This window comes from Parasteatoda tepidariorum, chromosome 5 (genome assembly GCF_982258835.1).
Source record: "Parasteatoda tepidariorum strain Cologne lab strain chromosome 5, Ptep-v5.0, whole genome shotgun sequence".
NCBI lineage: Eukaryota > Metazoa > Arthropoda > Arachnida > Araneae > Theridiidae > Parasteatoda > Parasteatoda tepidariorum.
In genome coordinates, this window is record NC_141759.1 from 68,178,315 (window position 1) to 68,206,076 (window position 27,762).

The window sequence follows — 27,762 nt, forward strand, 5'->3', positions numbered from 1 at the left end:
CATATTGTAACATATTTTGTTATCAACTGAATGAAAGAGTATAAAAACAAAATATGAAATGAAATTGATAAATTTGAGTAAAAAACAAATGCATTATGAAGATTGAAACATTTTTAAGTACTTGAATTAAAATTTCAAATGTCTCTTAAGAAGTTATATTTTTAGATTAAGGTAAAATTAAAAGGTATTTTTTTTCAATATTTATTTGGATTTTTTGTTTTCGGAATGCTTTTAGTAATAAAGAATGGGAACGTCACCTTAATTGTAATAGCAATAAAAAAAATTGAAGTTTAAAGTAAAAATTTTAAAGACATCAATTTGCATATTTTAAAGTTTTATGAAGTAAAATTAATGAAAAAAAAACCCTATATTTTTATATATAAATTTTTAATTTCAAACGAATTTTTGGGAATAAGAAATAAACTCTGAAAATTTAATGTTTTTTATAAGAAAATAAAGTATTTTTTTATAACAGTGTTATATGTTTTTTATAAGTTCATTATTGCTTAAATAAAATATTGCTTTGATGAAATGTTTTTTTATTTATTTTTCTTATGTCATTTATGGCAATCTTATGAATATTCTATAGAGTCAATGAGTGAACAAAAGGAAACACAGTATTATGAGTAGTAAATATATTTTATTCTATATATTTATTGCTGCCTTTTCTCTATATATTATTAAATGCTCGTTAAATACTATTACAAAGGATTGCATAAACATATTTAAATTTAAAAATCATTCTCTATTCGGGTTTCCTCTGGTAATCCACCAGTCATTGCACATTTTGACATCAAATAAAGATTTTCGTTAGTCAAATATTTTAAAGAAATGATCATTCAACTCTTAAGGAGGTATAAATTTCTAGTGAAAAGGCAGATAATAAATATTTTGAATAAAGTATAGTCACATACCCTTTATGTAATCCTTGATTAGTTTTGGATAAATTTGAAGTAGTCACATTTTTGAAATGCCATTTCTTGCCATTTTCTATCGCGTAGTCATCTGACTAGGAAGGACAGGGAAGAGGCGTTACTCATTATGATTAGTATACTGCGCATGCTTGAAAACATGCCTTGAGAGATCATCCTGTTTCCTGAGGATTCACAGGCATCCTCACGCTATACACTACCAAAATTTTGATGTTAATGTGAGATTTAAATAGTACTATGGATGAAGGAAACAAATCACACCCTCAAGAAAATGAGTCTTTGTTCACCCCTTCCAATTTTGATTTTGAACAAATCTTTGCAAGTCCAAGTCCCGACAATTCTATATTTTCAAACTACATCTTCTCAAGTAAAGGCGATAGAAGAGATGTTGACATTGATAATTCTCCAATTGATATGCGAGCTTCTATGGTATCACTTGATGAAGCGTCTGAAATGAATATCGAACAAGAAAATTCTGGGTAAGTTAAAAAGAAAAAAATTTCAATGGAGAAAATTCTCTGCTATTATAAAATTTTTAAGCATCTCCAATTTTTCGGAAGTTGAGTAAAAATTTAATATTTTCCTACGGCATACAAAATAATTTCTATGGTCAGTATATAGTAGTGTGCTGTAAATGTGTTTTGTTTGAATACATGTGCGATTATCTATCTCGAGCTGAGATAAATCTTCATTTATTTTTATATAAGCAAGTAGTTAGAGTAGTTTCCTAGTATCTTTGTAGTTAGAACACCGCTACAGTTTTGATCTTTTCTATGATTTAGTATAGATTTCAGCGGTTTTGTATAGATTCGATTATAATTATTTAAAAACATTTTCACTCTTTTTTTTTTTAAAGCATGAGAAAGTTTAAAAAAATACATTTTGATTAAAAAAATTAAAATCTAGCAGTTTTTAAATTTTTTTGTTGTTGATATTTTTATAGTTTAAATGAGCTGGCCACATCTGTAAATTTTATTATTATCTTTTTTTAAAAGTATGGTCATGCTAAACCTGCTATAAATCTTATAATTTTGCTCATGCTATAAATCTTACAATTTTATGAAAATTATTTAAAATTATTTGAACAAAATTTAAAAAATTTCTTAATTCATTATAAAGACAAAAAAACAGAACAAAAATTAACATAATATAAGATATTGTGTTAAATTTTTTTTCAGTATTTTAATTAAACTGATGTATAGACACTTTTGTTGTTTACTTTGTGAGTAGCAAGGCATAACACAGGGGTTGAATAAAAATAACTGCTGCACTGCTCTGTCAAAAATAAATAAATAAAAAAAATAAAAAATAAATAAAGATTACTTTTTCACTAAAGTTATTTTGTTGAAGTTGTTAATGAAGAATGGTCATTCATATAGATCGATTCTCATGGATTTCGCATAAGTATTGCTGTCAAAAAGAGCATCATTCTTATAAAAAGAAAAAGCTAGAGGGCATATATATTTCTTTTCGAATGAGCAGGCAGGAGGAGTAGCCTTGAAAGAAACATTTGAGAACTGTGCATTTTTCCAGGCTTTAAGATGATAAGTGAAAAGGACAAAAGTTTATAAAAAAATTGTCTTATTAAAGTTGTGATGTAATCTTATCATTTTTTAATGTATCATAAAATGTTGAAAAGGATAAACTTCATTCCTTCTACTCACTATATCTAGCACAATTTTGATATTCTGGCAATGCTTAATCCAAAAATGTTACAAACCACTGGAAATATAAAACTATTTGCTTCTAAAAGTTTATCAAATTTTAGCTATCACTATTCTTTAAGCAACAAAGCGATAAAGTTTGCCTTTTCAATAAGAATACAATGACTAAGGTTGCAGTTGCTTATGTGTTGCTTGATCAGAATTTGCTATGTCGCAAAGGGTTAAGCAGCCTGGATGGCAAAATGTATAGTTCTAAGAAAGTTAGTGAGTTTTATGTATTGAAACATAACTATAACTAATATACTTACTATAAGCAAGAAATACATTAAGTGTCTACATGCATATATTGGCAAGTTCATAAAAAAATTATTTTTTATCATTTTGCAGCAACAGGGTCATAACCAAAATGTGCCTGAATAGCTGCTAACTTTAAAGACTTTTTCCTAGGATTTTTATATTTAAAAATTGTAGCAAAATTTATGCATTCCTTTTGTGTTTTGAATTATTTTAAATGATTTGGACTACATTATGAACAAATTAAATATGTATGTAAAAGCATGATAATCCAGTTAGATTTGTTTCTGGCAAAATGGTTAAAAAAAAATTTCTAGTTGCAATTGTAATTCGACTTTGTCTTGCTACCACTTGGGAAATTTAAAAAGTTCGCAGGTATGTGTCAGCAATCTCTACTTTATCAATTCAAATAGGTTCTGCTTAGTTTTTTGTCACTTAAATGCATATTATAATAATTTTTTTATATTTTTCTCTGGATTTTTTTTTTTTTTAACTTTTACCTGGTGGATGTGAGTTTATTTTTAGAAATATTGAAAACTTAAATTATTTATTCTTACCATGATTCGTGTCATGATTTTGAGTATTACTATTCTGAAAACTTTAAAATTGCATTTATCTGATTTTCTAAAAAGCCCCAAATACCAAATTGAAAATTTTTTTAAATTATGTTTTTTATTTACTATTTTCCATTTAAATATTACACTTTAGTATTATATTTCAATATTCGCATAATAAAAAATTTATGTAATTGCAGAATATTATATTATTATGAAATTTTTACAGATATATTCAGCATACCATATATGATGATCAAATATGCATGCAGATAAATCCTGGAAATAATCATATGCCCGAAAATGTCTCTCATGCAACCATAACTGTAGAAAGTAGAAATAAAGAAACAAATAAAAAAGAATATAAAAAGTTTCATTGTGATTATGAAGGTTGTGCAAGGACTTACAGTACGGCGGGAAACTTAAAAACTCACCAGAAAACTCATCGAGGTATATACTTGTGCTATTTACATAATAAACAGTGTTTAAAATTTTATAATTAAAACTTTTTGTGAGAAATTTTAATTGAATAATTTCTACAATTATGTATTTTTTTTTTGTGTATTACATAGCAGGTGCATTTTGAGTAAAAAGTCAAGTTTTGTATCATAAATTTTTATATAATTTTCACTTACAGGTGTGCAGGTAAAAAAAAGTTCTGAAAAAAGTGTCCACACCTTTGTTTAAATTGCTATTTTTTGGGAACTATTTTACCAATTCATTTTTAAAAATTCTTAATGAATTTAGAAATAAATTATTTTTACAAAGTATGAATTTTTCAATTTCTTCACTTGATGGCTGTTACTAACTAATTAATTTAGTTTGCATTATTTAATTCAAACCATGAAGATTTTACATACAAATTTGGCAAAAGTGATTCTTAAATGAAAATTATTTAGGCAGTTAAATTTTTGCTTTTTTTGTTAATAGTAGATTTTTCATTTAACTAAGTTATTTAATCGGTAATTTATTCTCATTTACAATCAATAGTTATTTAGCTTGATTAATATTTATTAATTCTAATTAATGATTCATAATTATACAAACTTTTTAATTATTATAACTACTTTATTTAGATCCAGTATGTAATATTATTTGTTTTCATTGAGTGTGTATTTAACTAATGAACTTTAAAGATTACTACAATAAAAGTAATTTGAAGCATGATTCCAAATAATCCTCAATACTACATAAAACATTGAATTAATTTTTTTCTTTCAAATATGGCCGTTAGTATAATATATTTACATACATAAAATTTAATAATGACCTCAACCAAAATATTTTTAGTCTTTCATAAAGACTAGCTATTCTGACTGAACTCTGGCCATTCTCTAAATTGTAAGAAATTTTTTTTTCCTAATCTTTATTTATTAAGTTTAGGATTTATCAGAAAATAATTGTTCCAATCAAGAAAAATTTTTTTAAAGAAATAACTATAACTGCCTTTCTTTAAGGGTAAATGCTAATTGATATTTTATCATTTCACTTTTAGGGGAATATACATTTGTTTGTACACAAGATGGCTGTGGAAAAAGTTTTCTTTCTTCATATAGTTTAAAAATTCATGTTAGAGTGCATACAAAGGAAAGACCATTTGGCTGTGATGTAAGAGGATGTGAAAAAGCATTCAATACACTATACAGGTATGAATTATGATTTAATACATTATACAGGTATTGTTTTCATGATTAATATTTTGTAAATCACTTGTTAATATTTGTAGATCGTAATTTTTAAATGAAAAATTGTCAAGTATGGCCAAATGGATGACTATAAAGCTTTTAAACTTCTGTTAACAAAAGCCTGTAATGACTTATGCTGCTCCAAATATTTGCAATCTAAGTATGACAAAAAAGGCAAAAAGGGATTTATAGTTTCAGTAAGGTACGCATATCATTAGTAAAGGAGTTTAATGATACAAGAGGCACAATCAACTCTACTGCTTCAAAATTAAAAACAAATATTATTTATTGGAAGAAAGGAAATCAAATTATGTTGCAAACTAAGTTTGGTGGAAGAAAGAGAAAAGATTAATGAAGTACCTAGAGTTGTTGGTATCTATTTACCTAAAAAAGAAAAACTAATTTTCTCAAGCAGGGATAGTAAAACATTTGGATGCTATTCACCAATTTTTTGATAGATAAATACAGATGTACTATATAATGTGAAAACTAGGCATACCTATTTATATGTATACATATACATTTCACTAATTTTTATGTATACTGTATATCTTTGCTTAGTGACTTTAACAGGTAAAGTTAAAAGCTAATCAAAAACAAAGATTTCTTGTAATATCAGAATTTGTTGAAACCTCATTTGTTGTCATCACTATGTTTAGCTCTAGTGTCACAATTGGCATAAACTTCTGACTTAAATTCAGCATGGCCACAAAAGGCTTAAACTTAGATAACTAAACATTTATCTATTAAACTTCCAACCCCTGCCAGTTTTGTGAGTTCATGGGGTTCTGGTTGCAGTCAGCCTACCTTACTCACATTACCTTCATAACTTGTAAAACAAGTACCATAATACCTAACTTAACTTTCGCTTGGGAAACTATGCCACTGTTTTTCAGGCTGAGGTCTAGCCATTATCTTGTGTTGCAAGATATGCTTAGACAGGGCATATCATAGTATGACTATCCGCATCTGTTCTGACAGTCAGGCTGCTCTCCTATCACTGTCAAAGTGTAAATTCACCTCTTTGCTAATGTGGGAATGCTTCTCGGTCCTCTGTGACCTATCTACTCATAACAGGGTATACCTGCATTGGGTACCTTGACATAAGGGTATTGGTGGAAATGAGCTAGCTGATGAAGCAGCACGGGCTGGCTCTAATGCAATTTTCTGGGGCCCTGAACCTGCAATGGGAATTTCTCCCACCTCATTTAGGGCATCCATATTCAAGCTCTACGGCAAATTGCCCATGAGCAATGGTGCGTTGCTGACGGTCAGAGACAAGCTAAGGAGCTGAATCGTGACTGTCCTAGTGTATGTCAAAAGGAGCTTTTAAAGCTTAATAGAAACAGTCTAAGGAAGATCATTTGTCTTCTTACTGGACACTGCATCCTCATGAGACACCTATACGTAGTGGGAATTGAATCCAATTCTCTTTGTCGAGGTTGTCATTTTGAAGAAGAGACATCACGACATTTACTTTGTGATTGTGAGGTCTATTCTGCTCAAAGATTTGAGCATTTAGGGCAGCATTCCGTCAAAACCTGGGAACTGCAAGATGTTCCTGTAAGGTGCTTGCTGAATTTTATTTCAGCTATAGGGCTTTCATGCTAATCATGATTTAGGGCTTGGTTACAATAGACCTCTGGTCAATATGCCCTACTCTTTGGAGCTGCTCAACCTCTAAGTCTAAAACAAGTTATCTAAAGGTAATAAGCACTGCCGTACACTTATTACTTTTCAATTTCGAGATTTGCTGTAATTGCCATCTAACAGTTGATTTTTTTAGTTTCATATGAATAAACATTGAAGATGTTTTTAATATTAAAAAGCCCTCGGAAAACAAGCCTGAAAGTGTGATAAACTAATGCAAAATTTGTACTTTCTATCCATCTATGAACCACAGAATAATAAAATATGTATTAAACCATTGCAACAAATCTATTTGTGGAGAGCACACTTTAAGCATCATCCAAGAGTGCAAATGATAATTTTTACCATATTTCTATTTTTTAATTGAAATATTATAATACTTTTTTAAGTTACGCTAATTTGTTTGAAATAAATAAAGGAAATATACTTGTCTTTTATTGGTAGTCTATTAGTTGAATGATTAGTTAAAGATTAACATTGATTTAAGTTTTGTTATCTAGGGTTAAGTAAAGCAAAAAATTATTCTGTTAATTTTGTATTCTTTATCACATAATCCTTTGAATCTTTTGCTATCATTGATAGTAAGACAAAGGAGGAACATCTGTAAAATTTTACAAAACTTTTGTATTGAGTACCATTCATTAATGATTATGATTTAGAAAGCATGAAATAGCTCAACTATTATTGATTAGTAAACGAAAAAAATTATATTTATTATGTGACATCTATGTATAGTTTTACTCTTTAATATTGAATTAGAATAAGTTAAAACACCCTTTTTTTTTTTTCTTGAATAAATAGCCAATTCAAAATTTAAAAAAAAATGTTAGTTGATTTTGTCATTTCAATTGAAAAAATTTCTTTTATTGTTGACCTGTTATAAAAAATCAAAAGAGTAATATGTTACTGATTTTTAGGTTGAAGGCTCATAAGCGTATTCACACAGGTAATACATTCAAGTGTGATTACAATGGTTGTGATAAACAGTTTACCACTTTAAGTGACTTAAGAAAACATTCTCGAACACATACAGGAGAAAGACCATATCAGTAATTATTATTATGTTTTATTTTTGTACTTTCTAAATTTTGAAATATTCTAACTAATGTTATTGGCATTTTAAAATTGTTATTGCTTTATTGAAAAATATTGTAAGTTTCTTTTAATGATATAATGAGTTCAATATATAAATAAATTACTTATACGTGTATTAGATAAATGGCCTTACTTTTAGAGTTTTGTTCTATTTTGTAGTTGCATTGAAGATGGGTGTGGTAAATCTTTTGTTGTAAGTCATCATTTGAAAAAGCATGTGAAATCTCATACAGGTAAATGAAAAGAATTAGATAATTTTCTTAGATAGAATTAAAAAAGTATGTAGAGTTTAAAATCAGTGTACATTTTTTATTATATTAAAAAATTTGAAAATTTAACTCATTTTGCCTAGTTTAAAACATGTTCTCACTTAAAAAATTATTAACATTTGCCAGTTAGGTGTTTTGATAGTTAGGTGTTTCATGCTACCGTTTCTTTGATGACATATTAAAATTTAAGCAGTAATTCACCTTGATTAAAATTTTATATTAAAATTCTTGTAAATTTTTATAGGAAAATAAGTAGTCATAAGTAAAATAGTTAGTAAACTCACTTAAATGGAATAAAAACAAGGAGTTGTAGAAGGACAAGATTTTATTGCAAGTTCGTAAATCTCAAATAGATTAATTGGATATGACACAAATATGAATGTGTTACATTGTTTTTTTATATATTTTCTTTTATTTTGGTATAATAAATCAAATTAATTCAGAATTTTTGTTTTATAGGAGAAAAACCATATAAATGTCCCGAGTCACAGTGTGAGAAGTCTTTTGTTACCCAATATAATTTGAAAGCACATTTACAAAGGCATGCTAAAAACTCTCCAATGGTGATTATTACCTTTGTTGAAAATATCTCTTTAGTTGTGTTTCAGTTATATGCATTCTGAATTTTAGCTATTATTTTCTTTTAAGGTTATCAAAGTCTTATTCGTCTCAAAATTAAAGTTTGTAAAAAATACAAAGTTAGTTATAAATATTTCGGACATTTGTTTGCAGTTTTATCAGTTTTAACTATAATTTTCTACCTTTTTCTTTGTGATAAATTAATTAAAAAAAATGCTATATCTATTTTTTTTTTTGCTATACATATTTTATATTCATTTAATTTTTGTATTTAATATCAAAATATATTTATGCGGTATAAAAATTTATATGTTCTTATTCATAATTACTATTTTTAAGGCACTAACTTCTACTACTGATTCTCATCAATTGCCAGATCAAGGCATTAATGGAAATTCTCAACCTGTTCTTAATGTTCCTATTTCAACAATAACAATTGAAACATTACCAGATGGTACATTAGCAGGTACTCAATTAATCATAATCATTATTTTTATAAATCTCTACTCAAAAATCTATGTAATTCTTGAATGATTTAATTGTATGTTATTTTAGCAATTGTTATATATTTTAATTAAATGTTTCGTGTCACATGCAAAAGTAAAAATTGTTCACCATTACAGCTGTCTGATGACCAAGTAATTTTAACAGGAAGTTGATGTTGATTCAGTTTAGCTATCTACCAAATTCTGCACAACAAAATATCTGAGGTTTTCAAATTTTGAAGATAGTTCTTTAATATAAAATTTATTTCTATTTCTCTAAGAATGATACTATAATTGAAATTTTGACACAGTTTTTGAGATTTTTATGCAGCTTTAGAAACCTTTTTACAAATAGTATTTATTACACTATCCCTTTGACAAAGAAACTCTAAAGTATTATGGGAAAAATTTATTAAATTATACATTGTTCAGGGGAAATTTTGCTAAATTATCCTTTTGTCAAGGGAAATTTTAAAAAATTCTTCACCATTGCCCCCACAGTTGTGGACAGTTATATTACTTTTTGATTTCCTTCACTCTTTAAAGATTTTTCCTACAATCGCTAAGTAATGGACTTGTCTGAGGAGACGAGAAATTTTGTCAAATTATTATCAACCCTTCCGCCAGGGGAAAATTATTAAATTTCTCTCTGTTGCTATGTCATTTTGATTTTTTCTGTCATTGCTAAATGACTGACATGTTTAAAAGAAAATTTCCTTAGTGCTATATATACTTTCCTTAGTACTACTTATTCCTTTATAAGCATTACTTGTACTTGTAAGTATTGCTCCATTAAAATTTGATTTAAAGTTTAATAACAGTTATTAAAAAAATTATTGTACTTTAAATTTAAACTATAACTTAAAATTGCACTTGTGTAAAATCCTTTCTTTGGTGCGATAGTTGGTGCAAAATTCACACCATACATTTCATACTATAATCAGTGCATATTTTTAATGGAAATTCAAACAAAAAGTTAATTAAAAAGATGTTGAAATTAATGTTTTTGAACATATGATTAAAATAATTTGTGGAACAGTTTTTTGCAAAAGTAACTAAGCAAAAAAGTACTTTAAATTCATTATATTTTAACAACTACAAAAAAGTTATTTCAATGCAAAACTTTAAAACAATAACCACATATTTGGTATGTTGTTTTCCATTGTTGGCAAAAAATTGTGTTGTTTGATACCATTTTAGAATGAACTACAGGATTTTACACAAATACTCTTGAAATTGTACAAGCTTATCATTAATAATTCAAAACTTTTTGCAGCATATGCTGTTATACCACTTGGGAGTGTTCTACCATCTCCTATGGAATGGGCTAATGGCGTCCCGGTCTCAGAAAATTCCGTATCCTTGGATAAAGGAACACAGTGTGAAGAAGCTTCAGAGGTTGCATTTAATTCTCATCAACAAGACAGCCTTCCAAACCCCGATACAAACCACTTAATCAATTTGAATGCAACAGCCATCTCTAGTCCAGCTACAGCTCTTGAAGAAGTTGATGAAGATATTATTTCGCAGTCTGCCAAATTGGCAGACATCTGTAAGTGCGGACCTAAAAAATGTGAACCCCATGGAGAATGTTGCAGTGGCTGTCCGGGAATGGAATTCTGTCACGAAAGTATTGCAGAGAACTTAAATATTTTGCAGGCTGTTGAGAATGACATTTCCAACATTTCATCACCTTCAACTCAAGAGGAAGTGGTGAATAATCATTTCGAAGGTAGTTTGTCTGTAGTTGATGCCGAGTGTCAAACTGATATTGAGAATTACGACTGTAATTCAGAATGCAATTTAGCTTGTCATATGTATGAAGGTGGTGAGACTATTACTTTGTTTAAAGGTACAGAGGAAAGGACTAGTGGAGGATGTTGTTGTTCTCGTAAATGACAGAATTTAAGTAAAATCAAAGTAATTCTGTTGTTTTTGTTTTCATGCTTAAAACTAAAATGCACAAAATTGTGTTACATTGTTAATCTTGATTTTTGTTTTGTTGAATCTTTATAAGAGCTTCATTGTTAATAACATATTTTATAAATCTAATTATAAATTCTTGTGCAATTTTTTGCCACAGTGTACATAAGAGAAAAAGCTTTTTAACTATTTTATGATAGCTTGTATATACGGATAAAATGTAGTTTATTTATTTTTGAAATGAGCATTGTGTGTCATGTTTGCTTACAAATAGATGAGTTTTCACAGCCAGGGCAAAATATTAACAACTTTAATGTGCAAAATTATAAATTAAAAAAAATCAAGCTTTATTTGATAAGTATTGGTATTTTTGATACTAGATTTCACATTTTTTAGGTACATTAAAGGAATTTATGAAAAAATGAACATTGCTATTACATTGAAATAAATATAATAGTAACCATGTAATTGGCACAAATCATAATATACCCTACATCCACAAATCATACAAGTTTTCAGTTGTTATTAAATTCAATTGTGGCTGAGTCTTTTGAATTCTGTGTTTTGGCACAAATATGTATGCTTATTAAGATCATGAAACAGCCATGCATTTTATCAATATTTTGATTTGTAATTATTTCCTTTTTATAAATAGAAAAGTTGGTTGTTGAGCAAGTTAAATATTAATAAGTTTTCTTCAAGATTTTTTTTATGAATTAAAACTTAACTTTAAAAACTTAATAAACAGCAGAACTTTAATTGTATAAATTTGCCTTTGATTATTTCAGTTTTATTGATAGAAATTTCACTTATACTTTCTATGATATAGCATTAAAAAAATGCATGTATAATACTTAATATTATTTAAAAACCATTTTTATTGCTCTTGGTTCTAAATTGACACAACAACTACACATAAGTTTTAAAAGCACAAGTTTTTAAATAAAGTTAAAACTAAATTGGCATTTAGAAAATATACTTATATTAAAATGTCAAATTATTGTTCAAGCGTCTAATGCAAAATTATAAGTTCAAACAAACATTCCAATCTTTTTTTACATTTAGCCTCTGCTTTTTCTATATTAAACATCAATCAGTTCACAAATCAAAAAATTTAAAAAAAAAATGTTAACCTTATTTAAAATGAATAAAATCACGGTTTTAATCATGTGATTTAAATCATGCTTACCCCCTGCTGTTATATACTGTGTCTGAAAGATAAATTAAAAATGTAAAACTGAATTTTTACTTTTTAGTTTTAGACGGGCAGCAATTTTTACAAGGCAGAAGTTCCAAACCAATATTTGATTCATTTTTAATATAAAAGAAGTAATTTTATAGTTTTTCTAAAGACTGCATACCAAAAAAAGTAATAATAACAAGTATGATTTTTTACTGTTATTAACAAAGTTGTATTAATGTACCTACTTGTAATATGATTAGTCATTTATGTGTCTTCACAGTGGTTTTCAGATTTATCACTTTTTTTGACCCACGGCAAAAAGCAATGTAACGAAAAGTTGTAATTATTATAAAATTTACTGTATTTCTTTATGCATGAGCAGTTATGTGAATGAAATTACAATAATTTATGTTAGCATCATAAATTGGTTCTTTAGATTAAAAAAAAATTTCAATTAGAAATAATATATTTTTTCTTTGTAAAACAAATTTTTTATTTAATTGCCATGCTTTACATGGAACAAACTTTCGAGAAAAAATCGGACAAATCTTAATATTTGAAAGGATGTCAAGATACTGCCATTTTAATGCTTAACAAGACACAATAATTTTAATAACACTATGATTTCAATGCTTATTAAAATATTACAACTAAAAGTTCATCTTACAACTAAACCACTGATATTACTGTTTGATATGATAAACTGCTGATTATTTAACTAACATTTAACTATTAATATTTTGTTACATTCCTTGAAAAGGGATAAATAAGGTTACTACTTAACTATTAATTTTTGTCTCCAATATGGATCAGACAGAAAAGTCCATTGCATTAAAGTCTGGTGAATTAGGTGGCTATTCTTTTGATGTAAGAAAGACAGAAATATATTTAATGCACTGTTCTTGAGTTAGATTCTAGTTTTTGGTGCTGGATCAGAACTATGTAGGAAGGTCCATTTTCGGTGTGACCAAGAAAGTATAAATTGCCGTAATGAGTTTATTATGTTTTGTGATAAAATATTTGGTTTTTAATTTTTTTTTCAAGTTATTTTTTTGTCACCCTCTAAACCATAGATTGTTAAGACATTCTTTGGTTAAATTTATTACTTAGAGGTATGTTTACAGTGATTTGTCTAAAAAGAAATTGGATCAGTTAAGGGTTCATTCACAAAATTCTGACCCCTGAAAAAGGTACGCTTCACAAAAATCCTTGTATTCAAATGAAAACAAACATCACAAAAATTTTAAAAAATAAATTTTATATATATATATATAAAAATTCCTTACTACTTAAAACAGACCTTTATCAAAAATATAACTCTCAGACTTTATTATTTTTTTTATACAGTTGAACCTCGCTAACTCGAACTTCGATTTCACGAATTTTTCAATATCTCGAAGAAAAAAATATTCCCTTCAAATTTCCTATACACTCAACGTTACAAAAAAACCTTGATTTCTCGAGAAAAAAATTTCTAATCCCTCGATAACTTGAATTTTTCTTCCATAAATAGTGTAGATTTTTTTCCTGAAAATAAAAAAATATTCCAAAAACAATTTTAAAAATTGAATCAATTCTCAAACAAGCACTTTCTTCAGTGGACACTGTAAGGGGATTTATTTAGAGGCAGCCGAATATGTCAGAGGAGGCATTTAAAGCTATAGTCTACTTCGAAAGTGTTATAGACAAACTTTTTTACACATCGCTAAAGCAAACAACAATTGAATTTTTTTAAGTGTAAAAAGTGCTTTTAGAATAAATATGGAATAGTAAATAAGTTATGTAAAGAGCATTTTTCTTTATTCTACCATCGATAACATGTGATTTTCAATAATTCGAATTTTCGGTATATCGAATTTTTTCTCCTCTCCCTTCAAGTTCGAGGTTTGACTGTATTTGAAGAATAATATTTTCTGTCATAAATGTATTTTTATTTAAAAAAGTAAATTTTATATTTCACTTAAATAATTCCTTAGTTTTTGTCAAAAATATTTTTCGCAAATTTACCAAAACAGAGCCTTTGCAAAATATTCTGGATTCAACCCTCATTTAAGAACATATAGGGATTCATAGGCTATATTCATTGCCAGTTTCTTCTTTATTCTTTTTTTTCTATTAACTATGTAATGTGTTTTTTAATAAAAGTTTTTTTAGTATAAAGTATTTAAATATTGAAATCAGGAGTTCATGAATGTGTTCATTGTAAAATTGCAAATTTAAAACGTAGTACAGTAGGGAACCGCTATTCCGGGTAACTGATTTTTCTGGTTTTCTGAATCGCTACAAAAAGCCGTTTGTTTATTGTTAAACTCAAAAAAAAATTTTTTTTTTGGAAATAATCTTAAAAAGAAGAAAAAACGATGAAAGAATACACTAATGATTATTTCCAAAATGAAGGTAAGGTAAACATCTTTCAAAAAAGAAAAAAAAATCCTAAAATTTTATGAGGAAATTTTTTTTTTTAAATATGTCGCGAAAATTTATCGAATTTCGTTCCGGTTTTCTGATTTCCGGATAACTGGTTCTGTACTGGAATAAAGTTTGATGCTAGTCAATTCCTTTTACCGTCCAATTTAAAATTGTTTTTAAGTTAAAAAAGGAGAGATTATGTTGCATTTAAATTTGGTGATCAATTTTATAAATTTTTTTATATATTAGTGCATTATGTTTCAAAAAATTAGTTTTATTAATTTGCTTTATTGCTGTGCAATAATTTGGAAACTAATTACACATACAACTGTTTTTTAATGGCTAGTTTTTAATAGCAATTATAAACTTTTGATGTACTGTTGGTATATTTAGCTCTGTGGATCAAGACGTTTTAACCTTTGATGTAAATAAGGTTACCTTTTTGTGTATATCAAATGCTTTGAGATTTCAAATGTTGTGATAATTTGTTTGTATGAAATTGAAAAGATACAAGTTGTGAGAATACTAGTCTTAATTTATTTCTATTGCAAAGTTCAGTTTCATTTATATTGAAAGATAATTAATGTCTGTTCCTGCTTTTTTTTAAAATTCAGGCAAAATTGGTATTAATAGTTTGTTATTTAAATACATAAGTGTATATTAAGCTACAATATAAGTGCTAGTATTAACTTAGCATTTATTATATTTTTGGTAGAAATTTAACCAGAATAATGTATTTATAATTTAATTAATATTTGTTGTTTAAAATTTACCCAATACAAATGTATTCAATAATCAATTAAAAAAAGTTTTTTACATTTTCAATAAATTTTTATAAAAATCATTTGTGCTTTATTAGTATTGTATTTGTCCAACATGGAGGTGCACAACTTTGTTTGGAGAAGGGCCACTTGCTTAGCAATCTGTTTAATGAAGGGCTACATGCCCAAGTATTTAGTCAGGTTGACGGGGATTATGTTAATTTTTATATAAACACCTGTATTCTAGGCACTAAATTCTTTTAATAGGACACCTTAGTAATGCATGTGCATAAAATTAAATACTTTAAAAATAAATAAATATATGCCCGAGGTTTCTCAAGAAGCAAATTTATTGAAATAAATATAACATTGAAAAAAATAATAATGTTTTGTCACAAATCACGTATTAAAATAAATTCTGATAATAGAAAAACTTTTAGATTCATAGAGTAAAATTTAATAAGTAAATAAATAAAATATTCTGAGTAATATTAGTGTAAATTAAATACTTTAGCAATAGAAAATTTATCGAGTTTAAAGTGATTTAACTTAAAATCATTATGGGACAAAATAAGATTCAACCTTTACTGGAGTATATAATTCAAAATTAGGACTTTTATATTTAGTAAATTATAAGGGATTTTATAAATGTTAAAAATTTCTTTAAAGTACTTTTTAAGCTACTAAAAATTAGAAGCAAATTACCAACAGCAAACAGTTAAATATTTTTTATATTTCTCCCACTTCAAGAATTCCACACATTGTAAAAATATTGCATTGTAATATATATATAATGGAAACTGCAAAAAAATAAAAAGAAACAAGAAAACCATTTGGATTTCTGATGAAATTGGCACAAATAAAACGCGCTCAAAAGTAATAATTAGAATACGTAGTTCAAAACTTGTCTGTTGCAATAATATTATAATAAATATATTGTAATTTTCAACATTGTGTGAAAAAAAAGGTAAAATTGCCGAAAAAAAGGTAAAAAATCACTTAGGTCTACCATGAAAACAGCACAAATAAAGCTCGTCAAGAAGTGTCGATTTAAATGCATAATTCGAACTTTGAGTGTCATAATACTATTGTATTATAAATATCAGGATTTTCAAAACTATCTAAAAATGCTTAACAATAGATACCAAAAAATAAATCTGAAGATCACAGTACTTTTGACAAATTCAGCCTTAATAAAGCATGTTAAAAAGTACTAATTTACATTCGAGACTCGTAAGTAGAAAATATCGTATCTTATTAAAATATTTGAATTTTTTAAATTACATGAAAATTCCTATTGAACCAACACATTCTAAAAGAGAAAAAAAAGGAAGATGTCACCACGTTCGAAATACTAAAGGATCCGATTTCTCGTTTATGGTAACCCGTGTGGAGGCGGTGATTAAACTGACGAAAAACCACATAGTTTTGCGATGGAATCAGCGCAAATTGATTACGCCGAAAAGTAAAATCTCAAATCTAGACTGGCGAATTCCATGTAGCTCGCAAGTTTTGCACACCTCGTCCAACATGTACCTTCAAAGAGAAGGTTTTATATATGTTTCGATGGGTGCTCACTATGATCAGTCTGCGTAGGAACCGAGGGTGCGCGGTATCAGTCCTCGTTAAGCTGATCTGCCGTAAAGTGCTTGACTTCGTGTGCAGGTTGTCGGGCTACCAAAGCACGGGAGCTATCCCCTCCACAGAGGATGTTTCCCAGACTGTCGCCAATAGCCCTTTGTTCAGCTCTAATGCGACGTAAAAAACATACCAACCTATATATTTCTGAGGCTGGCGGCTCAGGGGATAGAGAGTTCGCCTTCCAATCAGGTGAACCAGCCTCGAATCCCAGTGACGGCTGGTCGGTACCAATTACGCATCCGGCTCGCGCCGACCACAGAGCTGACGTAAAATATCCCCAGCGGTAGACGGATCATGGGTTAGAGTTCCTTTGCCGTCAAGCTAACCGTAAGAGTTTTTCGTCGTTTTCCTCTTCGTGTAACGCAAATGCGAGTTAGTTCCATCAAAAAGTCCTCCACGAAGGCAAATTTCTGCCAGTACTTGATCCAAGAATTCCCTTGCCTTCTCGATTGCGTTCGAAATTACAAGGCTACGGTCTTGAACATTGGTAGGCGTAAATCCTAAATTGGGTCAGCTGTTCAACGACAGTTATAAAATAAATATATATATTTCTATAGTTGGATGTTATTATACGTAGGGAACCGATTATCCGGAACGATCGGGACCATCGCTATTCCGGATAACTGATTTTTCCGGTTTTCTGAATCGCTACAAAAAGCCGTTTCTTTTTATTGTTAAACACATTTAAAAAAAATATTTGGAAACAATCTTAAAAAGAAGAAAAAACGATGAAGTAATACACAAATGATTATTTCCAAAATGATGGTAAGGTAAACATCTTTCAAAAAAGAAAGAAAAACCTAAAATCTTATGAGGAAAAAAACATTTTTTTAAAAAAAATGGCGGGAAAATTTATCGAATTTCATTCCAGTTTTTTGGTTTTCTGATTTCCGGATAACGGGTTCTGTACTGTATATATATGGTTCTTCATAATCAGTGTGTTCAATACATAGTTTTAGAAAAACTGTCAAAAAGCATTTGCGTTTCATTGAGAGGGAAACCTCCCACGGTTAGCATGACAGCAAGGGGACTCTAACACAACATCAGTCTGCCACTAAGGATATTTTAGGTCAAAACTAAACATAAATTTTATGTTTCATAGTTAGTTAATTTTACATAAACCTATTTATCGACGTCAGGAAAATTTTTCTTCATTTTAGAAATGAACTATGCAGCGTTTACATTATTTTGAAGAACGTTTGAAAATAAATATTTTACATTAATAATATCAACAGTTGTTTAAATTGTTTATTATTTTAAATTTTTGAGAAAGTGGCCACATGTTTTAAAAAGTGACCACTAATAAAAGAGCTTCTACTGGCAGATAAAATTTTCCTAATTTCGCCCCATAGCTTCCCAATGTATTTTGCTAAATTCGTCAACATCAGGTGATTATCGGTTTAGTTTAGTTGCTATGGTGCAGTTTAAGTAAAACGTTTCTTCTTCTTTGTCATCGCAACAGCCCCTTGTAGGCCTTGGCTGCCTCAACAGCTTACAAATGCCAGCGCCTCTTATCCATGACAACTGCTTTCCAAATTCTAATCATTAGGGTTTTTGGATCATTTTTGATGTCGTTGAGCGATCTAGTAGGGGTATACCTCTGGGATGTGATCCCTCAGGGTTCTTAAAGGTGACGATTCTCATGGCGCTATTTTCAAGGCTTCTTCATAGATGGCCCAGCCATCTCAGCCGACTACTGCGGATTATTTGTGTAATTTGGGGTTGCTTATAGAGTCGGTAGAGCTGAAAGTTATACCTGGTTCGCCAGCATCCCCTTTCTTGAATTGCGCCAAAGATGGCTCAGAGGATTTTTCTTTCGAAGGTGTCCAGTGACCGCAATATATCAGAATTTAGGGTCCAAGTTTCGCTTCCATAAAGCAGTCTTCAGAATTATAAGGTTCAGAGAGTTGTGGAAATGTATATATTGAGATTTTAATGAGAGCAAAACAACAAAAAGGATGCTGCAAGCTCAAATGCTTTATTTTAACCATTCATAAGTAAAACAAAATTAGAAAAATATAAATAAAATAAATTGTATAAATAAAAACAACCAACTTAAAAAATACAACACAAATATATCAAAATGGGTTGCAAAAACATGTTATGGATTGAACATAATATTCAGATGTATTGTAAATGAAATCACAATTAAACCAAGCTCTTTGGATTATCGATTTACATTAAATAATTTCAAATGCTTTGACAAGCCATGAAAAGTATTTACAGCATTTTTACAGATATATGCAATGTATATACATAGGAATGCTTGAATATTAAATATATAATATTGTATGGTAAGCGATAGTTGGGCATCTAATTTTCACACTTAAAACATATTTTTAAAAATAAGACAAACGTTATTATTAAAGAAGAGAAGATCATGATCAATTTTCCCTTTTCAACTTAGAAATTAAATGAAAGGTTCCAAATGAATATGTTGAAGGTAGTTTTTTTTCCTTCAAATTTTTAATATAACTTATGAAATAGAGCTTATTTTGAAAGATAAAAATGTAAATATAAAAATACACACGAGAGGTTTCAAAAGGACACATTATTTGCACATTGATAACAGGATTTTTGACATTTGAAAGTGGCAATAAACACATCAAAATAATTTATAGGCATTTTTATAAAATTTCATATATGAAAGAGTTAAGTAGCAAATATAAAATGCAAGAGAAATAAATTCAAGAGAAATTGGTATAAAAATGCAAAGCGAAATGCAAGAGTAAATCATCAGGGCACTTATTTAGGTTATGTGAACATAGCCATCAAACTCTGACTGGAAATTTAATTAACATAAGAGATTAATATTTTAACAAATGTCATGTAACGATGAATCAGTGTTCACAAACCAAGTATAAAAAGGATATTTAAAAAAAAAATGCATAAATAACAATAAATGTTATTAACATAAATTAAGTTTATATCATAGTGGTATCGTACTTTAAATTATAATTTTTTTTTTGGAAATGTAAAGCAGAAATAATTTTATATAAATTTACTTTTTATGAATGCTGTAAAATATTAACTAATATGAATCATAAATGAAGAGGCAATATTAATGAAGTTCTTAATTTCGTAACTAATTTTATCGAATTTCTTTAATCATTGTAACAGGTGGCATAAACTTCATTATTAATTTTTCAGTTATATCTTAATCTTACACATAAAATATATTACAAAACGCTTATACTAGGTATTAGAATTGAAATTATTTGTTTATTATAAATTATTACAAGGCCATTTTTTTGGGTATTTAATTCCTTAAAATGCTCCGGCCATTTCTAAATGAAGTTCAGAAAAAATAATATTTGATTTCCAGTCAAGTAGAGAGCAGCATTAATATAAGTATTAATGTGTAAAAAAATGTGCAGTTGTTAAGTATTAATATGTAAAAAAATATATGCAATATTCATCAGAAATAGTTGCACTGTTACTGGTTTTACATGACAATGTTACATAGTGTAAACACATTTAAAACTTAATTTTTATTAACTAAAGTGCAATGAAATAGTTAAATATTTAGTTTTCAAATGTCTTAGCTATTTCAATAAGCTTAAATTCAAAGCTAAAGCTATCAATGTAACATAATTTTTGACTTAGTTTTTTCTTACACATTAAAATGAGTAAATGCAACTCCACGAAGAAAAATGAGAGTAGGCTTTAAACAAATATAAAAAAATCTTATGTGTATAAAAAAAATGTCACTAAATCAAGGTTTAGGTACTCTAGTTTTATGATATGGCTTAACATTTCAATTATATCCAATTAACATAGTAGCACTGAATGAACAACAATTCAAACTACACGATTTTCAACAGAGATTGTCTCAGTATAAAATGCAAAATATGAGACATAATCGAAATCCTGGTTTGTCAGAAACTACAATAGCACTAGGATAGTTCGAATTGTAACACCAATCTAAAATTGTTGACTAGCACAAAATAAATTGGGGCAGGATGAAAAATATATACAGTGAGAACGTAACTGTACAGAAAGAAGGGAAGGAAGGAACTTACGCTACATTGAAACAAATATTCCAGATTTTCAATTTTTAACAGCAAAGAGTAACAAATTTTAAAATTAGCAAGCATATAACGCTCTTAAATCCTGCTAATTTCTACACTTAACAATAAAAACCTATGTCAGATCTAACACAATTTATCTACATTTTACTAGAAGTTTTTCTAATTGCTTATAAAATTCAAAAAACCTAATTTAAATAAAATTAAAATGCTGCATTGCCTAAGTTTTTACTTTTTTTTATTCACATATGTATATCACTTGGCAAAACTTGAAGGAAAAAAAAAAAGTATTCAAACAAAAGGATATCACATGCCATTTTGATGGTAGTAACTTTGGGGGAGGGGAAAGTAAAGAGGTAGTTAATTTTTTTTAAAATTCAAAAATAAAGATAATTAAAATAAAGTACTTATCACAGGAATGGCTTAATGATAATAATAATGATAATTTCTTAAATTAGGTGACCAGATACTACGTTTCATTTAAAATATAATTAATGCTGGAAGGAAAATTTTTTAAATAAAAAAATATTTGTTAAAACAGAAATTGAGCAATTTCATGGTGAATGACATTATATTTTGATAGGTTTCTTATTTTTCAAGCTTTTTTTTCCAAAGATAAATAATTAAAACAATTATATGGGATGTTTTTTAAGAGCCTAATATTATCAAGAATTATAAATGTTTCATTTAGAATAAAAATATAAAATGCAACTGATGTTTCATAGAAAGGAAACATGAGTAAAAGATATTTTTATTTTGAAATTCTCCTCCTTCAATAAGTTTTTCTTCAACATTATTCCAAATTAAGAAGGGTAATTTTCAATATTATATCTAAAATAGTTAATAAAAAACTATGAAATTTGTAAATACAGGAATGCTATTAAATGCTTATTTGTTTTTTGTTATTTTGTCCTCTGTATCATGGAATCGCCCAACTTTTAATTCAGAAATTGCATGAAATTTAAATATAGAGTTAGACAACTAGTAAAAAATAAACAAAACCTTTTAAAATTTTGTTTAAATGCAAAAAAAAAAAATTAAAAAAAAAAAAAATTCTAAAATGAAAATTTGGGAATTTCAGGGCAAGAATAGTTTTATAGAAAAAAAAAAATTTCTACCGGAACATTTTTAGTCTCTCTGAGTATGCACATCCCATTAGAGGACACTATATTGCAAGAGAAATTTTTCCTGGTAAATTTTGTTTCATCTCCATTGGTATAGTAAAATTGAAAGTTTCAAGAGAAGCGAGTTAAGGTAAACCAAGAATAAACCATGAAGTTTCAAAGTCCTAATTTTTTTTTCCTTCAAAATATTGAAATGCAAACAAATCATACTGGATTACTTCTTCATAGCATAGGTAATTTAAAATTTTAAGAACAGAAAAAGTTAGTTTAGGTAAAACTAGAATAAGCTTTGAAGTTACAAATGCTGAAAAAATGCTTACAAAATATCTAAATGCAAATAAATTATGGTAGGATAACACAAGTAAGATTATACGGTGAAGAAGTAATCAAGTATAATTTGTTTGGCTTATCCTGACTTCATGGCTTATTCTAGGTTTACCTAGAATCACTTTTTCTATTCTTAAAATTTTAAATTACTTATGAAGTTTAAAAAGAATTTGACGTGAAGGTCAGTATAGCTTCCTTTTATGAGAAATATTTTTAGAGTTACTTGATTTTTGAATCCCATATTTCCTATTTACTGTTTAGTACCTATTGTTAACTCAGCTTAACTGTTACTTTTGTGAGCTTTTGTAAAAGCTTTATCTGTTACTTTAACATTAACTCAGTAAGTACACAACTAGGCTGCTTTTTTGGACAGTAAACCAGTCTTTTCCCTATATTAAACTCAAAAATTGCAATCGCAAAGACACTATTATACTAATAGATTTCAAGTGGAGCAATTAAAAAACTGTTCCTTTTTTGCAGTAAGGATTTCTAATAAAAAAAAACTTATTGAAAGAAATTTAAATTTTTTTTCCAGTAATAATTAGGAAGTTTTAACATATGATAGGCTGAGAATTTAGAAGGTATCCATAAAATTAGGTTTTCAAAAATAATTAAGAGTATTGACAATCATGAGATGTTATTTCTAAGGCATGCCAAGAAAATAGAAGGAAAAACTGTCAAAACCTAAAATATTTAAGAGAAAATTAAAAAAAATTACAAATTGATTTAATACCTTATATTTAAAAAAAAATCTAAAATAATAAATGGACTTTGTTTTATCTGGCCACCTTAAATTATTTACTTATAATTATTCTTTGTTCTCAGAAGAATCATTTGGTGACAATTTTGACGTTTCCTCAATTGCTGGTTGATCTAGTTCTTCAACTCTACAATCATTACAATTCTGGTTCGTTCCATTTTGAAAGTGTGTAGAAGTCAAAGGTAAAGAAGAAACAGCGCCACTTAAACGAGTCTGGAATAATTTATCAGGATTGCAGTTTTCTGAACATTTGAAATTTATCTTTGGCATATCAAGTGCAAGAGCTGCAGAAGTAGGTTCAGCACAATTAATAGCTAAAATGAAATATTTAAGTTATAATTGAAACACATTATAAAATTAATATTACATAAAACAGAGTAGCCATAAACATTCCGAAACTTTTTTTTCAAGTTTGTTGAGATTAATTTAATCTAATTTCCTTGATTTTCACAGCTACACAGATGGCATATATTTTATTATTAAGTTTTTAGTTTGGTCTTGTTCATGCATAATATATACATATATACGAATTATTATTTAGAAATAATTTAAACTATTAAAGTAAATAAAGCCATAATATGTGCATAAGCAGTTGACAAAAATCAGAGGACGTAATATAAAATATGAGAAAAAGAATACAATATTAAAATAAATCAATATAAAACGAAATAAAATATGCAATAAAGGTGCATAGCCAAATCTTTCAACAAAAATAAGTGCCTTTTCAGGGTGCATAACAAAATATTTAAACAAAAATAAGCACCTTTTAAGTACTTTTTAAGCACTAAAAAATATTTTTAAGCACTATATACAATAACAAAATAATTTTCAAAGATTTGATCGCATGATCATAATAAAATGATCATGATTTGATTACATGATCATGATAAAATAACTTGTTTCTGACAAAGAACTCTTTTCTTGATTATATTACCACCATAAAAAGATCGAGTGATTTTTCAGTTTTATTTCAGAGGGTGGAAAATGAAGCCTGAAATTGAAAATATCTTTCAAAATGCAGCAGTGTTGCACATGGGAGTGCAAGAATCTCACTGAACCCAGCTCAGTATATGCACATGCAGACTCACAAGTACTTCATCAAATGATTGGCGCTTTCGTACGCTACTGAAAGTCGGTATGCCGAAATGCATTGTGTTTGAATGAATTGTAAAAACTTTGAATAGAACAATGTGAAAACCACGTTTTTGCATAATAAGTGGCTAAAATTGACATGGTAATGAAAAAAAATCTAATTTACGAAAAGGGAAAATTAAGCACTTGATAAAAACACCCAATGAAGAAGGCACCTTTAAGGGCTTTTAAAAAACGAGAATCGAAACTAAGCACCTTTAAGCACTTTTTTGAAAATGCTACACATCATGGTCATTCATCAGCAACCAATATTATTATACAATGTAGCGAACAGCAAAAGCTGTAGACTGTTTTCCTATTGGCTGGACCCCACACTATCAACTAATAGCTTTATTTACTTTAAATTATTTCTTAATTCTAATATTCTTCTGATTCCGGCTCGTAGCATAATGAAGATATTTTGATCCACTTATTGTACCAGCCGTAAGCAGAGGGTTAAACTTTATGTATGTTATATTTAAAATGTTCTTAATATTTTGTGTTTTCTAGTTCCAATTGATAGTGTAGGGTCCAGCCTATAACAACATGCACTCAAGTTAAGTATATTTCACAGTGTTTAAGACGAGAAATTTAGAAGGTCAGGGAGCTGGGTGTATTCAGCAAAATTTCTATATTCTACCCTACAGTCAATTTTGGAAAAATTGGATACAATAACTGAAAATTTTGTTAATCAATAAATAATTTTTAATCCTCAAAAAACTGCTAAGTTCATAGAAAAATATGCTGGTATGTATAACAATCTGTATAGAGTTTTCTAAAACCACTTTAAAATTGGTAATTTTTTGAACAAATTTTGCCAAAATCATACAGAAGAAGGTCTTGGCGCAGCAATGGGTATCCAGATTTACACACTTTTACAAATTCCTTCAGATCAAGGAACGAATTTTATCTCTGATGTTTTTAAAGGATTATGTCAAAGTCTCAGAATAGTGAAGAATTAGGGACACTGTCTTTACATTTTCAATCAGACCACATGGTAGAGAGGTTTCACTGAACCATCCGGAATAACCTCTCACTTGCGTCAAGGACACGAGGTATGACAACAGAACATGAATTCAAGGAAGGTGACAAAGTGTGGTGATGGAACCCAATTTGCCGTAAGGGAATTTCTCACAGGTTACAGTCTAACTGATAGGGTCCCAACACAGTCCTCAAAAGACTGAATGACATTGTGGTTCGAATCAGGAAGTCAGAATTTTCAAAACTGAAGGCAAAAATGATTCTTCGAATCATTACAATATGTTAGCCCTTTATCATGGAGTAAATAAATGGTGTAAATTAACTAGACCATAGTCTAAATTAATTAATTTTATATTGTTAGACCATAGTCTAACAATATAAAATTATTTCATATTTTTAATGTGTGTTTAATAATTTTATCTATGTAGTGTTGCATTAAGTAATGTTACTTATCATTTAATTATAATTTAATTTTTATAAAGCCAAATTTTATAATTTAGTTTAGTACTGTATTATTTTTGTCTTCTATTTAAGGATTGTAATGCCCGGGGAAGACAATGTTACGAAATTGTAAATATGTGCATAATTTTGTGAATATTCCTCTGTTATAAGGCTAAATATCTTAGGCGAACCCTAAATAAACAGTTTAATTAGAAAATTTACAAGAGAATTATGTAATTCTAATGTAATTTAGACAGCGAGCTTTTTTGTGACATGGCAACAAAATGATAGTTCTGGAAATTTAGAGCTTTAAAGTGATAAGACCAATATTAACGGAGTTATGTGAGAATTGCCTAGATTCATATCGAAAGTTCTGGGGGTTTCTTCGCCAAACCTGTATAAAGATTAATGTGATTCGTCGTAAAGAGTAGTACTCTGCTTGTGATGGTAGTAGTGTTCTGACCTGAGAAAATTCATTGACTAGCCTTAAGTTGGAAAGCCAGCACTGTTATCTGAACTGTAATTGAGTGCTAGAAATAATTGTATTTCCTGGAAGATTCTGCTAATACATTTTTGGAGTTTTGAGGACTGTTTAATTCATCTCCTTTCGAAACAAAGTCCTGTGTTCGGTACAATATATATACCGACAAAACTTTTTACAACAACAAAATTTCATTCAGAATTAATACTTACCAGGCCTTAATTCTTTAGGGTCGTCCTGTAAAATACCAGGGTAAAAAAATTGTCCGAATTGTCCAATTTGACCAAAAGCACCTTCAAGATCTCTTATCTAGTTTAAGAAAAAATTATAAAGTAAATTCTTAAAGAATTTTTAAAAAAGTCAACTATATATGAATATATAAAAGAAAAATATAACGAATAATAAATATGCTTAATTTTGCAAGTAAAATGAATTGTAGTGAATACCCTTACCTAAAATGCACTAATGATAGAAACAGTTTACTGATTAGCAGTGCTAATCATCAGAAAGGTTGACATAGAAATCAAAGACTTGTGCATGTCATGAATATTCTTTGCATAACATATATAACACAAAGTTTAAAAATATTTGCAATAAATGACATTAAATTTTGTTGCTGGTAATGAAACTGTGTCGCGAAAATAAATAAGTAAATAACTTAAAATAAATAAAATAAAATTGTTAAAAGCTTTTAAATATTTTTTAATTCTTAAGATTGATTTTTTTCTTAACAAAAAAGTGTGGCAAATAAGTAAAGAAGACACAAATGCAGAAGTATGTTACTTTTAAAAGACCACAGATAGTTGTATTATAAATTTTAGTGAATAAAATTAAATACAGTTTTAATTTCAATAAACTAAAACACTACAAAAACATGCATATTCAAATTTTGCATCAGACAATTCAAAATAAAAAATATTTGTGAGAAGAGTTTTGTAGGGAATTCTTGGTGCTATATAAATCAACAAGGAATAACTTTATTAATTTCTATCAGAAGATATAACTTTGAGCTACATAAAATCTATAGAGAGCCAGATATAGTAAAGTTCATAAAAATAAACTGGACTACGTATACATTTAGAATGGATGATTCCACATTAAAAAAATACTTCTTTTCATATACTGCCAACAAGAAGGAAAAAAGGTAGACCCAGATTGAAAAGGATGGAGTTAAAACAATAATTTAATGGCTATCCAGGAACGAAACTGGCAAAGAAATGTTAAAAATAGAATGCAGTGCAGTGGAATGGAATTCAGAAGAAAGCACTGGCTCACTCTGGGCTGTCTAGCCAAATAGGATGATGATATAAGAATCAGTAAAATTTAAGTACAAAATCATGCTTACAAATAATTTAAGTACAAAAT

At 28.2% G+C, this 27,762-nt stretch overlaps 2 protein-coding genes and 1 long non-coding RNA gene across 5 annotated transcripts in view; 2 read left to right on the plus strand and 1 right to left on the minus strand.

The window, feature by feature from the left end:
* The first annotated feature begins 1,100 nt into the window (after positions 1–1,100).
* On the plus strand, positions 1,101–12,185 carry LOC107446271 (Metal response element-binding Transcription Factor-1). The gene is made up of 8 exons (XM_043047210.3): positions 1,101–1,411; positions 3,674–3,894; positions 4,940–5,090; positions 7,697–7,828; positions 8,034–8,107; positions 8,603–8,706; positions 9,062–9,188; positions 10,484–12,185. Exons 1-8 carry the CDS (start codon positions 1,170–1,172, stop codon positions 11,104–11,106), a joined length of 1,674 nt encoding a protein of 557 aa, XP_042903144.1. The 5' UTR covers positions 1,101–1,169; the 3' UTR covers positions 11,107–12,185.
* A 6,900-nt stretch (positions 12,186–19,085) lies between these two features.
* On the plus strand, positions 19,086–21,508 carry LOC147809460 (uncharacterized). Its single transcript, XR_015433760.1, has 2 exons — positions 19,086–20,028; positions 20,108–21,508. It is a non-coding gene; the product is annotated as an uncharacterized LOC147809460 (long non-coding RNA).
* A 267-nt stretch (positions 21,509–21,775) lies between these two features.
* Cep97 (centrosomal protein 97kDa) overlaps positions 21,776–27,762 on the minus strand; it is a 40,464-nt gene continuing 34,477 nt past the window's right edge. For all 3 annotated transcript variants that reach the window (XM_087164156.1, XM_087164155.1, XM_087164157.1), the window contains 2 exons: positions 26,610–26,706; positions 21,776–23,677 (listed from right to left, as the gene is read on the minus strand). In XM_087164156.1, coding sequence (XP_087020282.1) covers positions 23,412–23,677; positions 26,610–26,706 — 363 coding nt within the window. In that variant the 3' untranslated portion in view covers positions 21,776–23,411. The remainder of the gene's footprint in view (positions 23,678–26,609; positions 26,707–27,762) is intronic.